Source organism: Fusarium keratoplasticum, chromosome 14 (assembly GCF_025433545.1).
Source record: "Fusarium keratoplasticum isolate Fu6.1 chromosome 14, whole genome shotgun sequence".
Lineage (NCBI taxonomy): Eukaryota > Fungi > Ascomycota > Sordariomycetes > Hypocreales > Nectriaceae > Fusarium > Fusarium keratoplasticum.
In genome coordinates this window covers 117,063-134,387 of record NC_070542.1, presented here as the reverse complement: position 1 = coordinate 134,387, position 17,325 = coordinate 117,063, and the positions used below count along the sequence as shown (strand labels likewise).

Sequence of the window (17,325 nt, the reverse complement as noted above, 5' to 3'; positions counted from 1 at the left end):
GCTTCATAGGGTGGTAATTTGATGTCTAGGGTAAAGCCTCCGTCCTAGAACAGGAGAAATCATCCGAGCTAGGTGTCACGATAGGGTCGTATAAGGCAGACCCAAGTCCATCACGCTCACGGTTTATCAACTTCCGGTCTCAGAAAGATGTTGAAGAACCACTTAAACAGAAGAGATACACCGACCGGCCGCAACACACGTTGAAGATGGAGTAGCAGGGGCTCGGCTTCATCGGTAGCCGGCGGCCTCACGGACGCAGTTGAAGATTCATACCGTGTTAATACCCTTGCAAAGGTGTATCTAGGCCGTGTATCTTGCCGTGGATCCAAGCGAATCATCAATGCTTTCAGGCATTGGTATCGAACGGGTAGGCCTGGAGCCCCGGGAACCAAGTGTTCCAAGAATCACCGGGGGCCGAGCCACGATGAGACCTAGAGGGATCACCTATGCAGCCGCAAGGAAGACAGTACTAGCTGGAGGCCTTCCGACATTTGATCTGTGATACGGTTATATCCTGCATGAATCCTTTGGGCCGGCTTGGCAAACCTAGAGGAAGGCGACTAGGTCAGGTAGCATTGGCCCTTGTCTCATGCATAGGCCGTAACAACGACAACTCTAGGTTTGATAATATAGGACTGTTATTGAACTGTGTTGGGCTGACCAATTGGAAATTGTTTTGTGCTGTCCGCCGTGCAGCTGGCTAGAATCGACCATCAAGTGAGGGCCTATTGAGTGTCTTGAAAAACGGGGCTCTGGGCTAAGTCCTCAGAATGAGCCATCGCCTGCGAGTTTAGTGCCGAAGATTACACCTTGACCTTGGCAAGAATGGACGGTGGTGCTTTGCGTCCTCTATGGGAAGGATTCGGGTCTATCTAACCTCAGGGCTTTCGTCAGTTGTGACGATGGCTACTAACCTTGTCAGCGAGCTGCGGCCGCTAGACTCCAGTAGTTGCGGGGATGGCTCCATCTTAGGACTCAAAGTAGCCCCAGAGGCCATAGGAGGACAGCTCGGCGACGAAGGTGCGGTAGTCTCGACTGCGGTTCTACATTATATTGGACACCTAGGTGCCCGTGTGCCAGCCGCCAGCCTACGCAGCCACCCCATCTGCCAACAGGACCAAGTTGCCTCAGTTGTGCTCGGAAAATTACTAAACGTGTCACTACTACTTGCTCGGCATAATTAGTTGACCCTCGCTGTCAGTACAAACCTACAGCAGCGAGGTTCAAGTACTAGAGGGAAGGAGAAAATAACAAATAACCAGTAACTATGTGCTATTTACTATACATATGAGAATTTACCAAAGAATACAAAATTTCCTTGGACTTATCACCGTCCTTAAATCTTTTCGCTACATGGTTTATTGTTTTGAGGCCAACACTCTCCACCCAATTTTGACAGTCTCTGTGGCCTCTACATCGTTCGGCCCACTCTGAAGTTCCGGTTCTATCTCCGACTTAAGGATACGCTTCAAGTCCTCTAAAATATATTAAAAGCTATGCCCAAATTCTAACGGAACCTTGACAATATGATCATCAGAGTTGTCGACCGTAATATAACCCAAATCCCACCCCTTGCCGGATATTTGATCCTTGATAGCGTTAATTAATAGCTAGGAGGTTCTAATTAAAATACTATACTTCTCCTCTCGAACAATCCTCTCCTCCCACGTGATTTTTAACGATCTATCGACGTAAGATCCCACCTTCCATAGAGTAAGTAGTAAGTCTCTTAAGGGTCTTCCTTTCGAATGCTTTACTATCAAATAAATTAGATCCATTACCATAATAAAGGCGGCATTCATACCTAATAGTCTTGCCTCACTTTGCCTATGCCTCTTTCTTTTGTTTAGTACTTCGCTAGAGGTATTTATATCTTAGTGGGTGCCCCTTTCAGCGGGCGCCCTTTCCGTGGCTCTTTCTATGGGAGGCCTTTTACATGGCCGCGACCACCTTTCTGGCAGAGCACCCTTCCATGGGCCACCTTCAATGGGCAACTCGTGTTCCCTACAGGTTACTGAAGCACTGAAGTACCGCCATGCCCAAAGTATACTGGAGCGCTATTTGCGCGCGCTCTTGTCCTGCGCCTGAGCACCCTCGCGTGGGCACCCTTCCTTTTCCGGGATCCTGGGGCTGGGACACCATTCTGCAGGACACTGGCACCCTTCTGTGGGCCGTCCCGTCGGAACCCCTTCGTGGATCTGTTAGCCAGCTTATATACGTTTATGATGTCCAAGCCATACTCCATACTATACACTCACATAAACTTTGTTATGGCCGATAAGCAGCTTTCAGATGTCACTAGACGTTTGGCGGAGTTAAAACTTTTTGACGACGACTCCGTGGTGCGCAAATCTCCGCATCGTTCGCGGCGAATCGTGCAACCTAAGAGCGGGCGAGCCAACCGTATCAGGAAACGGCCAAGGAGGAAAAAAAGCGTAGCCCAGACGATATCCTTCTCTGAGAAGTTTATTAGAGATGATGCTGTTGATTTCTTCATCCAAGCTCTGGAGACCACCTTGAGGTCGTGGCTATTATTGCTCCATCAAACGACACTTCCGAACCATGCCCCTCTCGCACCGACCGATATAAGAACTGCAGTTAACTCCCGGTAGAATATGCTCGACTTGCGATTTTGGCTCTCCCGGTGTGGTCCGAGCGGAGTGAGCTAGTAGTTGATACCTGAGCTGAGATGTCGCGCGATATGTGTTGAACCGGCTGCCCTAGGTGGCTACGAGCCTGCCAGCACGGAGCAGGAATAGGGAGGACGCTCACGACCTCGATGTCAAAATGGGTGAATGTGCATGCAAGGCACACAAACATATCATGTTATAATATTGTAGATGGTTACCTCAATGGGACAAACACATAGCAAGAAACGTTATGATACAATTACCTCAAAGGCAAGGCACACCCCATTGTATTCACCGTCATCCAGCGTAAGTCCTCCCAAGTGTCGTTAACTAAAGGTAGCAGCCGCCTTTGCCTCCGCCCTGACTTGGTTCCTCTGTAGAAGAAAGCTCGGACTAGAATTTGTTATCGTTTGAACGCAGCTGGAGGCAACTATTCGAGCCGGGATAATAAATCTTACATAGTTTTGTAATGTTGGGTCATAAGAACAATCCGAGCTAGACGTAGACAGTACCTATCTACGTGCCGGCTTGGGCGTAGCGGAGACTTTTTAAGGGGTTCCGTATAAGGCTCCTTAGAGGGCTCCTCGGAGAGTGTCTTAGAGGGCTCAACGCGGGGGCGGAAGACGATTCGGGCGACTGAGCATGACTCCGGCTCCCCTCCTCCGGGACAAGGCTGCGTTACTGGGAGTGGCTGCGGTGGGAGCAGGCAAGCTGGTAGGATCGGCTAGAGCTAGATGAGCTTTGATGCGGCGAATGAAGGGAATGCCATTTTCCTCGTTACCAGACTCATAGACGCTGTCAGGGAGGTCGAGATCTGCTTGCCGAGTTCCCGCATAGCTAGGTAGGCTGACAGCCAAGCAGGCGAGTGAAAGGAGGATGAAGGCCTTCATGGAAACGGCGGTCGTGTCAGGGATCAAACAAGAAGAGTGACGAAGGCAGCTGCGATATAGCTGATAGTTAGATGGGGTCTAATAGGTGACTCTGTTGATTCTTATCCTTCTACTTGCCCGGCTCCTCTCGGGCTTCTTATACCTATTATGAGGCCTCTCTCTCGCTTCTAGCAGCTTCTAAAGCCTTCTCTTTCTCGGCGTTATTCCTTCTATCTCGCTGCTGATGACCCTTATACCTACGCTTTGATGATGCGAATAGCCTGCGGTCCGATTGTGCGGCCCGATTGGCTGCACCCCTCTTTTGCTCATGACAGGTCGCGAGTGTGTATTGAAGGCGCGGAGGGTCGGAAATGGGATATCGAACAACGTGCTGATATCTCTACAGTAGGAGCGAAGCATCCCTTTTATAACCCTTTGTTCGAACCTGTAACAAATTTGGATTGCTATCTAGAGACATCATATGGCTACGGCGGTTGCCCGTACAGTTGGCTTTTGCATTATGCATGTGCATGTCGAACTTTGCACGAAGGCTTAGGTCTACCATTGGGATGCATAAGATTTTTCGTAAACCCGGGGAGACAACCTTGTTTATGAGGGCTCAAACCTTTCAACTTTCTGCTCGAATTACGGACTACCACTCTCTGCAGTTTCTTGATGCCACTACACTCAAGGGGCTGTCTTTTGGCGGACTGAACTGAGCCGTTCATCTACGCCCCGCGTGAGCCTTACCGGTGCAAAGGTAAACGCTGGCGGAATTATCCCTTCAGGCGGGATAACTTTTCAATTGCATGCTGCTGCAAAACTTATTGTTTGTTGGATGGAGTTGGACTCGCAACCAAAACCGGGCACTGCCGTTGGGTAGATCTGGCGATACCGCCCCACCCGCAGGCAAAAGTCAGTTTCTTGGACCTCCAGCTGTGAGCCCTACAGCGAAGCAGACATAATGAACGTTTGCAGTGCACCCGACCGCGAGGGAAATAATTCGTAGGAAGTGTCGGCAATTCAACTGAGTGCGTGGTCGCGGAGATCCATGTATGCAGCTTGCAATGAGGGAAGAAGGTTGCTTGTTCAATTTCGAAGAGCGCCCTGCGCTATGCTATTTAAAGACTAGAAAAATAACCCTTTTCCTAGGGCAGACCTCTCCACTTGATCCCCAACATAATTGTTAGCGAAAGCTTTGATCGTATTTTTTTCTTCTTTAAATGTGGCGTGGGCATTAAGGTTTGTAATATATCTTACTTTCCATTATCACGTTGGCGATGCTTCCATGCTTGTGCGGTGTGTTTCCTCGACGCCGCAGTATTCATCATCCTTGAACCATTCTCTAGTGTGGTTCCGCGATAGAATTAAATTACAGAGAAATAAAGGAGCATCGCCCAGGGAGTGCCAAAGCCGTTGACAATGGCTGACAAGGCCGCCCCTTCATTGTGACGGCGCCCGGTTCATTGTCGCTATGGGGGGCCTTTTTGTTGTAGAAAGTAGTCAGGTTTGATGGTGAAGAAGCATGAATTTCTCCAGCTAAAGTTAGGTGGGTGATAAGTCATCCGTTGAGTCCTCGGCTAAATAATCTGCCGATCAGTCAGACAGCTCATCAGTCAGCTTCAGTCAGCTAACTTATCTTAGGTGGTCCAATAGAGCCGCCCGATCCGCGTCGAGATCAACCACTCTGCTACGTAACAGTTACAGCACTTATCTTAGTTAGCAGGATGAATGGTATAGGAGTCAGAACAATGACCAAGGGCTGTCCTAGTCTACTTAGTATGTTTTCTGTTCCCTGCAAAAGTAGTTTACTTACGTGCATAGAACATAGTGTTATTTACGAATGTGGTGGGTGTCTGAGATAATAACTTATTAGAGCGATAGTAAATAGAGTCATTATTGATGTGTTGCGCTTTCTATGCAATCGGTGGAGTTGGGGCCGGGAGTTGATACGATCCTGTGTGTAAATACATTGTGAAAAAATGCGTCACTCCTGTGACGCACTGTCACTGTACTAGCATTGAGAGACTGGGACTTCTAGCACTTTCTGGTAGAATAGTTGGCAGCTGCCGACAGCTGCCAACTGACTGATCCCAGTATATTTAAATTATTCTTTTTTCCTTCTCACTTTTTCTTTCCCTTCTTTCCTCCTTCACACCAACACTGCACCACCCTCCCACGAGTAAGTTCTTTTCAACGCCTGGCCCACAAACAAGACATGACCATGTGTTAAGAAATGACTCTGACAGACCAATATTCAAGATTTCGCAACAATGGCACCCCGTCGCCGTCGCAACCAGACCTCCTCCTCCTCCGCCGGCCCAGGCCTCCCCCTTCATAATGTGCCTGCTCCCGCGCCTTCCACCACGTCTACCACCGCGCCGCCTGCTCCCACCGCCCCCCCTGCGCCGAGCCCGAATGTGGCTCCTGGCTCGCTGCCGCTGACCCCAAGTCAACAAATGGTTGACGTTCTCTATGGTGTGGCTGGGCCAATGCCTCTTGGCACCGATCCTCGCATTGTTTAGCAGTAAGCATCTTCTTTACGTTTTTAAACATTTACCCATATTAACCAAGTGTAGAACACAAGACGAGCGGGACGAGCTACGAGAGCTCCTTGCCTTTGCTCAGAGAACCCCCCTGGCACGATTTGGCGATCAATATGGCTGGCTGGTTCAGAGTGTCGTCGATGCCCTGGGGTATTTTGGAGTCGCGCTTGGTGGATACTTTTTACAGCAGTATCTTCAGGACAAGTCCTCCAAGAAGCAGTGAGACTGAGTGATTAGTAGTTGACGTAATAGTTGATATAGTAGCTGGCATAAATGGACGGTTCATATGGTGGTTTCTTGTTCTCTTAAAGTTATACGAATCGAAGAATGCTAAGACCGTGACATTGCCAACATACATACTCCAGTGCGCAAAGGTCAACAGAGATTAATCGAGGCAAAATGCACTCTAGAGCATGTCGACATCCTCTGGCTTACGGCCCCATACGACATAGAACTTCTGATAACCATGCATCCTGTGATCTGCTAAAGCTCTCCTCACGTCGATGAGGTTGACCTGGCACCTGTTAGTTGAGCGCAGGATGAATTGGTCGAAACTTACCTCAATCTCCTCCTTGGTCATGCCCTTGACGCGATGCAACAAGCCATAGCTGAGCGCCTGTAATCCTTCCGCCACATTCGCATGCCATAACTCCCCAAACCTCTTGAGCCTGCGGTTCTTGGGCCAGCCGTTGATAGGAATCTTGTAGATCTTTTCATGGATGTCGACAAATCCAGCCTCCTTGAGGGCTTGCTTTATGCTCGCGGCGCCGGGTAAGGGTCGGTCGGCGGCTATGCTGGCGTCGACAATGTCATCGCACCACTTTTTGAAGGGGTTGTTTTCCGTGACTGAGTCGTCGTCGCACTCCATAAGACCCTCCAATTCTTGACACTCTATCCATCCACCAGGCCTCAGCCGCTCAAAGGCCGGCTGAATGATTTGTGTAGTCATATCAGACCAGCAGCCCAGAGTTACCCTGGTGTGTATCAGGTCAAAGTTGCACCAGTCCCTGCCTTGGGGCCACTCATCGGTTCTAGGGCGGTCAGTTCATGTGTCCAAGGCGAGCGCGCAATGGCTGGGGTAGTGGGCAGTTACGCACGCATCGTCAATTATGAATTCAACATTAGGAGGAACCAGCTCGCTCTGGATAGGAGACAAGTCTGTACCAATGATCCGAGCTTCTGGGAACTCATCCCCAAGATCGATAGCCCAATGGCCGGAGCCTGTGGCTATGTCAAGGACTTTGCGCGGAGGGTTTTCGTCATCAAAGGGGGCAAGGCAACTTCTGCCGTCCAAGAGGATTTTGAGAGTCTCATGTTGAGTATTCAACCGTTCGATCTCGATCAAGTCATTGGGATAGTAGTAGGCTGCAAAGTTAGCTTCTATTGGGGTTGAGATCTCAGGGCAGAACGTACAGCCGGCGCGATAAGCGTGGTATGTCCTCCCGTTCTCCTTGTGGAACTCGTAGATACTCTCCGCCACGGATGCGGTATCTCTGTGATGAATTAGCGCTGAAATATGGCGGCGATCAAGGGCTGTGGGCTAACAGTGTGGGACGACTCCAAGGATTTGACTATTGAATGTGAGCATCGGTGGAATGAGGGCCCATGCTAGGCAGCCCGATGAGACTCACGTCGACTTCAATTCCAGTCGTATAGTCGAGGTACGCCTCAAAACTGAATTCATAGTCAGAAAGACTGTCTCTCGGCGCGATAGTGCTCGACATTGGGAGCCTCCGAGTTAGCCGAGTTGTGGATCGCTGGTGTGAAAACCTGAGGAGTCGGGCAGACGTGGAGGCCCAACCGGGATTTCAAGAGTGGAGAGGGGGGGCCATAGGCAGGCGATTGTCTGTGCTGGGGAGAGGAGAGAGAACTGTAGCGTCAAGGAGTGGTGCTGTGGTGGGTGGGCGTGTGTTTCTGTCTGTGAAGAGGGGAGGGGAAGAGGGGTTTCAGCGAGACAGACACCGACAGACTGGGTCCTCCTGGCTGAATAAGACTCAGAGTCGACCCGAGGGGCTGGTAGTCGGGAAAATGGTGACCCGGAGGATCGGGACGGGGATGGAGATGTGTGCGTGATCCAAGACAGGGGAGCCAGTTTTTATTGGGCAATTTCTTGTGATGTTTTAGGGCAAGGCGTCCGTGCCAGATCCGGCGGTTGGGCGGGGCACAGTGTGGCCTGATGCTGTTGAGACACTATCTTGATTACCAGCAGTGACTTTATGGTGGGTGTTTTGCTCTTTGTGAGCCGAGCCATTATCCGCCGGTTGCTTTGTCTATTTGGGATAACACGGGCACAAAGTGGCCTTGCTATACCACAGACCATGCTCCCCCCATTACCTCTTGTGTCGGAGCTGTTGCTCCTCCTCTTACTCGCATCCTGGTCATTCATGATCAGAAACACAGTGGCGAGTCCGGATGTGGCGTGTTCTGGACCGGCCCAGGATCTACAATCGGTTTAGGTCTAGACTCATTTCAAGTCGTCAGACTCCACACGCCATGCCAGAACCTTGACCGACAATCACGAATTGTATGCTGCAAACTACCCTATTCTCGAAACATTCCAGAAACAACAAGGAAATATACTTTCGAAATCGGCATATTCCATTCTAGATAATGACATTCTGGATCCATCTATCATGCCAAGCCCGCTGCCACCTTCTCTCCAAGCCTCGCCGCCACCGTTTCTCCAAGCTGCCTCAAGGATGCAGCGCCCATCATTTCCAATACGCTAACCTGAAGCCCTGATGCCTGGCGGAACCATCTTCGCAACTCGATCGCCGTCAGAGAATCCAGACCCATCTCGGAAAGTCGAAGGCTTGTATCGATGGTAGTGTCTGGCTTGAGCAAGAAATCGTTGATCTTTCTTCCAATCTCCACAGCCAAGAAATCGACTGTTGACTCCTCGGCAAGGATACCCGCGCCGTCGCTATCGGTCAAGCTCTGCAGAAATTCCTTGAGACTGTGGCTTTCGCCTCGTGCGTCAGATGCTTCTCCAATGGCTAGGTTGTGGTAGATTCCCATCCGTCGATCTCGACGCCAGTTGGTTGGGTTTTTGGGATTATCAAGGTGAAGCTCTGATCTCAGCCCCATGATGATGTGTCCCTTGCTTTCCCACGCGGATAGGGAATCTGATGAGACATCCGTAAAGTTGCCCGTGTCCTGACTTGTCTGTGCCATCGAATTGACAAGTGAAGCTTCCACACTGTCCAAGAACTCTTTCTCCCCCAGCGTGTAGAGGCCCTGCAGCTTGATGCTTCGAAGTGCCGCCGGGTTCTCGGCCACAAAGCCGACATCTTCAATGGGGCAAATGGAGAGGACCGAAGCTGGGAGGCCAAGAGAATGCCGGTACTGACAGAATGACTCGATAAAAGTACATCCCGCTTTGTAGTTCCCCTGTCCAGGCTGATCAACAACCGTGACGGTAGAGCTGGCTAGCCAGAAGTAGTCCAGAGGCTGCCCAAGGAACGCTTCATGAAGATTCCATGTACCGTGGACTTTTGGTTCATTAGCGTCTCTCCAATCCGTCCACTTCATGTCAAGGAATGGAGAATCCTATCAAGCATCAGTCACATGTTATTTGTTGCGTGCATGGGGGTAGCCTACTCTTTGCACCATTGCAAGATGGAAAACGCCCTTGATCTGAGCCGGTGACTTTTCGATCGCTCCCTTGACATCTTCAAGGTTGTTGACACTCCCTCTGATCATGGTAACAGTGCATCCCATGGATTCAAGTTCTGCTGAAACTGGGTTGTTTGTTGTGACACTTCTTGACAAGAAGACGAGGTGTCTGGCACCATGTTCAGCCATCCAGATAGCCAGAGATCGTCCAAGACCCCCCGAGCCACCGACGAGTAAGTAGGCCGCAGCAGGATTGAACTTGATGCTTTCAGCAGTTGCTCTTGCTTCAAGAGTCGACAAGTCCTCAGGTAGTTTCAGAATCACTTTGCCAATATGATTGCCACTCTGAAGATAGCGGAAGGCTTGCTTGATATCAGCTGCGTCGAACGACGTGATGGGTTCCAGTGGATGGAGCTTTCCCTGCTCAAAGAAAGCTAGAGTTCTTTGCAAGACGCTAGAAAGGATATCAGTAACCATAAAAACAAGGCAAAGAAGAACATGTGGCTTACTCGCGGAGAACAATGCCTTGTTCCTTCATCATGTACATGACGTCGATACCACAGTACGATCGATTGTCCAGGAAACGACTCATATCGAGCTGACCAAATCCAGCAAGGTCACGCTTCCCGAGCTCAAGCAATGATCCGTTCTTTGCAACACACTTCCATGAAGCGTGCAAGAGCTCGCCGGGGAGCGAATTCAGAACAAGATCCACTCCTTTTCCTGCTGTCTGCTGCATCACCCCATCAAGGAATGAGGCGTCTCGCGAGTTGAAGATTCGTTCTCGTGGGATGTTGTAGGTCTCGACCAGATAGTCCTTCTTTTTCTCACTCCCGACTGTAGCATATATATCTGCACCCATCATTTGACTGACTTGGATAGCAGATAATCCAACACCACCACAAGCTGAGTGTATCAGTACGCTCATTCCCTTGCGTAGCCTTCCAACATCAAGGAGTGCGTAGACCACAGTTGCAAAGCAGCCCTGGATCGTCGCTGCTTCCTCAAAGTTGATGGAATCTGGAAGTTTATGCACGAAGTGGTCCGCGACAATCACGTGCGTGGAGAAGCCACCCATGTAGGTGAAGGACATGACCCGATCGCCGATGTTGAGGCCCGTCACGGCACTTCCAAGTCTCCTGACTGTGCCGGATACTTCCATTCCCAGGGAAAGATTTGAGGATTGGGATGAGATGAGACCCATAGCGTAAACAACGTCTCGAAAGTTGAGGCCAGCAGCACGAACATCGATTTCAACGTGATCCTCCGGAATCATGTCTGGGATCGGGAGAATTCTCCAGTCCATCGTCTCCAACATACCCGGTTTGTCGATATCCACCTTTTTCATCACCTCCCCTTGACCTTGGTCCGATCTGGGGGAAGCTTCGTCCAACAATGGGAAGGGTTGATAACGTCCAACACAGATGACTCCGTGATTGATGACGAATTCCCTGTCCGGCTCAAGGTTCTCGTTGTCTTCGTCCTGGACGATCTTTTCGAACAGCTGAGAGACTAGAGTAGGGAATTGGTTCTCCCTGCTGTCAACCTCGAGTGTGTAGAAGTTGAGCCCAAGTTCTGAGCGCAGAGTACGAGCTACACCCAGCGTCTGTGCAGACCGTGGATTTGAACACTCGACCTGGATTGGGTCTGTCAACCAAAGAATCCTGCCTGAGCCGACAGTCCTAGCGAACTGCTGAAAAGTGGCAAACGCTTCCTCTGGGATATCTTGGAAGAAGTTGGCCTCAAGATCAAGACAGGAAATGATGTCCTGGTCCTGGGGAATATCGTCTCCAATACGACGCTTTGCAATGGCCCAACCTCTTTCTTCAAGTGTAGTAGCCAATTTGCCAGCAACCTCTCCCTCGGGGTTCCCGCATAGTAGAGTGATGCTAGATGGGCTGGAGACCTGAACAGGCTGTTTCTTGGCCACTATGACGGCGGAACGTCGATGTGGTTCTTCGGCGTCGAATGTAACAGCGTCAGCTCCGCTGAACCCGGCGGCTCTTAGCTCCTGATCCCATCGTGATACTGGGACATAGGGTTGGTCGAAACGATTGTCTTTTTCTCCCAGCCACCACCCTGAAAAGTTGCCAAAGATGTAATTGAGTGACCGAGTAACGCTGCACAACTCTGTCATCACGAGCATTCCACCCGACTTGAGCAAAGGCAGTATATTGCTCAACGTCTGTTGCAAACGAGGTGTTGCATGCAGAACATTTGCTGCGATGACGAGATCATAACTCGACTCTTGGAAGCCTTGCTGAAGCGGGTCATGAGACACGTCCAGTACTTTGAACTCGAGGTTAGAAGCATGCGCAAAACGCTCTTTGGCAGCCGGGAAGAACCCTGCGGATATATCGGTAAAGGTATAGGTAGAATATGCCGGTACTCCATGGACATCGACAATGTTCCGCAGAATGGTCTCTGTAGTACCACCAGTCCCTGCTCCGAGCTCAAGGACTCGCAGATTCGGCCTGGTGTGAACCAAAAGGCGCAGGAACTTGGAGTAGTCGAACGTCATGACATCGTAAATCTCGGCAAGGATGTTGTCTTGGAGAAGGATGTCGAGTGTGTCGGCTTCACCCGTAAAGATCTTGTCAATGTTATCGAAGAGACGCCTCATGCCGATGATAATGGCTCTTTGTGGTAGTTCCAGTAGAAGGGTAGTAAGTTCCTCAATCTTGGCCAGTCTCTCGGCTCTTGAGAGAGCAACATGCTTCTCAGGATTCTCGACCAGCTTGTAGCTTCCAGCTGCCGCAAATCCAATCTGTTGATTGACCCAGTCTCGAAACCTCGCGAAGTGAGGCTGGCAGGGCTTAAGGTACCTGACCCTCTCTGCCGTTTCGAGAATGAGGAGCAAGCCTAGCTCTTCATACAGTCGAGAGTCATGCTCGGAAGATGTCGGTGGTGTGAAAAGAGTTGATACATCGACGAAGTCAAAGTGTGGGAGCCACTTCAACCTTGCTGCAGCGTGAACGTCGAGTGTTTCAGGGGTCTCGTCGTCTCCTAGGGCATGGAATTGAATTCCGGAAGCCCGAAATGCCAAATTCTCACCCGATGTGAACTCGACGCATGGCTCGACTCCATACATATTCCATGCTTTGGCATCCATGACATCTGCACCTGGGCCAATCTCGAGCTCCTCAATGGCAGTCGGTACGCAAAGTTGGGCTAGGTTTCGCCCTAGACCTTTCGCCTGTGCGACCAAGAGTAACTGAAGACCGGCATCAATTGTTGCTGGGTGAAGCGTAAAGGGGGAGTGCCTCTGTTGGTCTCGGTTGATGATCTGGGCGAAGGCAAGCTCTTCGGAGACTGCTGATGTGACATTTGACAGTCCTCGGAATGAGGGCCCATAAATGAAACCTACACTGGCCAACCGACTGTAGATGCGGGAGACATCGACCTTGCGAGGAAGGACTTCTGGCATCCAGTTGCGAGTCCTGGCGGTGTCGAGGAGGCTCACTTGGCCAGTGCAATGCCTCACCCAGTTTGACCCGCTGTACGACGAAACAGAAAACTCAAACCATTCCGAGAATTCCGTGTCGTTAAGCTTGTGTCTTTGTAGACTTGTCATCAGCTCTGTTGGAGCCGACTCGGATAATAGAAGGGCTGTCTGTGCCACGACATGTCGAAGACGGTATCCAGCGCCAAGAGGCGAGTGAGTAAGCTGCCTGACAGCTTCGCCAGCCATAGCGACGTATCCGGCAAAAGGGAACACGATATCTTCGTGCAACTTGTGATCAACCAACCAGGGCTCGTCTTCAACATGGAGAATGTTCCGCCATTGCGGTTCAGCGTCAGTGCATTCGAGGATACGAGATCCCAGGAGACAATGGTCAGGATACTGCCGACTCCTCCATGCCTTGGATATGCGACTTTCAAACCAGTATGATTCTTTGTGATCCCATGGATACGTAGGCAACCCCGAAATTGCTTTCCCAATGGAGAACATGGGCGCCAGGTCCATTTCGAGTCCTCCTTGGTACAGCTTCCCCACTGCGGAAAGGAATGCAGCAACGGAGTCCTTGCCGCGAGATTGGGTTGTCACATAGTGACACGGCTGGGATGCCTGAGAACAAGTCTGACGTAAGGGGCCAGCGAGCGTAGAATGAGGACCGATCTCAATGAAGATGGATTCACCTTTGACTGCCAGCAAGTTCAAGACCGCTGGAGAGAACCTAACTGGAGACGTGAGGTTCTTCACCCAGTATGAGGGGTCGCGAATGGAATCATCCATCAGCTTAGTTGTCACCGAAGAGAACATCTCGGCTTTCGTTGGAGGTAGATCTTGCGACAGCCCCGGCAAGTCAGACTTGAGGAGATCGTGATATTCGGTACTGAGGGGAACCATGTGGTCTGATTAATTAGTTTAGGACATGAAAGGCGACTGACGGGGGAGAAACGCACGGGAATGATACGCCATGTTAACCTTGAGCTTGCGGGCAAACATGTCAGGCATCTTCTGTTTGATGGCCTCAACAACTTGGTCGACCTTGTCGGCATCACCCGAGATGGTGGAGCTGTTGGGGCTGTTCTCGCAAGCCAAGACGACTCCATCACACAGGTGTTCGGACACTTCAACGGCGCCCATTCCAATGGCTGCCATGCCCCCGATCAGGTTTTGCTTTGTTGTGACATAGCCGCGGTAATAGGCAATGGTTATTGCTTCCTCCATTGAAATGAAACCAGCGGCGTACGCAGCAGCGATCTCGCCGCTTGAGTGGCCAACAACAACAGTAGGCGTGAGCCCCAGGGTGGCAAATTTGTTGAACAAGGCCACCTGCACTGCTGTGCATAGAGGCTGGGAAAGTTCTGCCTTGTGGACTTGGGAAGTCTCGGGCGACTTAAGAAGTTCATCTTGACTAGGATTAACAAAACGCACACTCGATGCTGAAAGATTCACTCTTCTCACCTATAAGGTTCCACGTTGGCGGAAAACTCAGCCGTTTCAATACTGCATTCATATTGAGCAGATCCGTGTGAAATGCATGATCGCTCTCGATTAACTCCTTGGCCATTTCAGGCCATTGTGCACCTTGGCCACTGAAAACCATTACCAATGGCAGCGGGTCCGACAGTGCTTTCATGGGCCCGGAAGTTTCAGTGACGCTGGCCCCGTCCAAAATGGCATATGCTCTGTGAGGTAAGTGTTCTCTGTGCATGGCACGAGTGTATGTGAGGTTCGATATCGACTCTGGGTGTTGCAAGAACCACTCTTGATGATTCTTGATCTGCTGCTGGAGGGAGACTTCTGTGTTGGCTGACAAGAGAAGCAGTTCTAGCTTTGGAGGTTGACCCATGGATGGACCAGGGTCTTGAAGCACGTCATGCCCATTGTCACGAGCAGTGCCGTTAGACTGAGCAGTGCCGTTTGACTGAACTGTGCCGTTTGAATAAGGGGTGTAGCCCTCGAGGATGACCTGAAGGTAATGTAAGCACTCGAGGCTAGTAAAGGTAGAAACAGAGCTCGTACATGTGCGTTGCTCCCGCCAATGCCAAATGAATCGATGCTGACCCTCTGTTTACGGTGTGATGGAAAGGGAGTTGGCTTGACAGGAACAGTCAAGTTGTATTCTGCAAAGGGGACTTGGCGGTGAGTTAGCTTAGTCAACCTCTTTCAAGCTTTGAAGAGTTGAATGCCTACTCTTTGGGTTGGGGTTGATGAACTTGATGTTGGGTGGAATGATCTTGTGCTCGAGAGCGAGAACACACTTGATCACAGAAGACAGCCCAGCGGAACCTTCAGAATGTCCCAGGTTGGGCTTGACCGAAGTAATGTAGATTCCATTCTCACCGAAAACCTTACCCACAGCCGTGGTTTCAATGGGATCGCCTGTGGGTGTACCAGTACCGTGACACTGCATTTGTTAGCCTCATATGTGTTGATTGGTGGCTTACTGACCTCGACGAATGCTGTCTCTCGAGGATCCAAGCCAGCATCGCGGTAAGCTTTCCTCATGAGAGCCTCTTGTGCAACTCCATTGGGAGTAACAAGACTGACGCTCTTCCCGTCGCAATTTGTGGAAGTACCCTTGATGATAGCCCTCACCGGGTTGCCATCACGAAGGGCATCGGCGAGAGGCTTGATGTAAATGGCTGTGATGGCTTCGGCTCTAGCATATCCGTCTGCTGAAGCATCGAATGTCTTGCAGGAGCCATCTGGAGCAAGCAGCTCGCCTGCAGACATGGTAGCTGTGAGAGCGGGAGTAGTGATCATGCTGGCACCCCCAACAACCGCACCCGATGCATCGCCCCTCTGGATGGCCCGACATGCTTCATGAAGAGCGATTGTTGAGGCTGAGCATCCAGTTTTGATCACCATACTAGATGTTGATACATCAGTATTGCAAGAGAATGGGGGTCAAGTATCGTGTCGTCTCACCTGGGACCTCGAAAGTCGTACTCGAACGAAACACGGTTGGCCATCATAAGGTCGCCATGCCCAGTAACAGCGTGTACACCGCCTTGTTGGGGCGCCTTCGTGCTCATCATCAACCAGTCATCCCCAAATGTTCCTATGTAACAGCCCAGTTGCTGCCCGCGATAGTTTACCTCTCCAGCATCTTCAAGACACTCTCGAGTGACTTCAAGGAGCAATCGTTGTTGTGGGTCAGCCTTCTCAAGCTCAGCTTTGGTGAATGTGAAAAACGACGTATCTAGACATGATAGATCTTCGTCGAGGAAATATCCGTGCTTAACCTTGACCGAGTCCTTGCCGCCGAGGCTGTCGTCAAAGCCCTCAAGGTTGTAACGGCTGCTGGGAACGGGGATACGAGCATCTACCCCATGGTAAAGGAGATCCCAGTAGTCGTCACAATTGCGAATGCCTCCGGGAAGACGCAGTCCAATACCGCAGATGGCTATATCGGACGATGCCGGTTGTTGGGTGTGTCCATTTTGCTGATGCTCATCGAGGAAGTGTCCATTGGACATGGACACACCAGAGTCAGCTGTGCCTGGCCTTCGGACTTTCCCCGATGTGGAGACATCAATGGAATCGTTACTCATAATGACAAGACGTGAGAAATAGAATATGGTAGATGAAAGGTCCAAGTTTGAATGAACGGGCCTCAGGGTCGTCGAAGCCGAGCACTACCCCATTATCTAACAATAAACTAGCTGCCCAATGTCTGGTATCAAGAGCGAACCTCTCACGCCATGTCAAAGAACATATCATCCCGGACTCCGCCATAATGCCGCATTGGCCGCTTCAGCTAGCAAGCTGCAAGGAGCCTGTTGTTGGGCTGGTCATGGTCCGATGATGCAAGCTGGTGGCACCAAATTCCCTCAGTCTCGCAGATGCTGTTAGTGGAGACTAGTTGACAACCCCGATTAAAAGATACGACCCGGTGCTCTGGGTTCGGCGGACGGTTGCAGATACTGTGGCGGGAGTCTGTGCGGTCAGTTGGAACCAAGACCAGAGATCATGGCACCAGAGCCAAGGCAACCCCCGGTCAACACCTGATATGGTGTCTATGTGTCCCGCACCACCTCCAAGGTTAAATCTTGCAGTGGTTCTGGGTGACATTGCAGGGGGGCTGACGTGGTCACTTGGGGAGGGCATGCCCTGGAGACGCATAACCGGGAGATAACAGCCAGTGGTTGTCCGCATGCCGCTCCTCGTTGGTGGGGATGAACGGAACGCACAAGGTGTCTCCCCTCGGA

The 17,325-nt window shown here is 50.9% G+C and overlaps 1 protein-coding gene and 1 pseudogene across 2 annotated transcripts, besides 1 other annotated feature; both read right to left on the bottom strand.

Annotated features, from left to right (window-relative positions):
* Positions 1 to 6,451: 6,451 nt before the first annotated feature.
* NCS57_01468500 lies at positions 6,452 to 7,802 on the bottom strand (annotated as a pseudogene). Its single transcript has 6 exons — positions 7,677 to 7,802; positions 7,591 to 7,616; positions 7,459 to 7,538; positions 7,143 to 7,410; positions 6,605 to 7,076; positions 6,452 to 6,559 (listed from the first exon to the last, which is right to left on the bottom strand).
* Positions 6,452 to 7,802: a sequence feature.
* An 874-nt stretch (positions 7,803 to 8,676) lies between these two features.
* On the bottom strand, positions 8,677 to 16,668 carry NCS57_01468400 (Carrier domain-containing protein; the record flags this gene model as incomplete). The annotated part of the gene is made up of 9 exons (XM_053064280.1): positions 8,677 to 9,594; positions 9,646 to 10,114; positions 10,170 to 14,016; positions 14,068 to 14,517; positions 14,573 to 15,080; positions 15,134 to 15,246; positions 15,305 to 15,518; positions 15,563 to 15,983; positions 16,043 to 16,668. 9 exons carry the CDS (start codon positions 16,666 to 16,668, stop codon positions 8,677 to 8,679), a joined length of 7,566 nt encoding a protein of 2,521 aa, XP_052906164.1.
* Between the last annotated feature and the right edge of the window lie 657 nt (positions 16,669 to 17,325).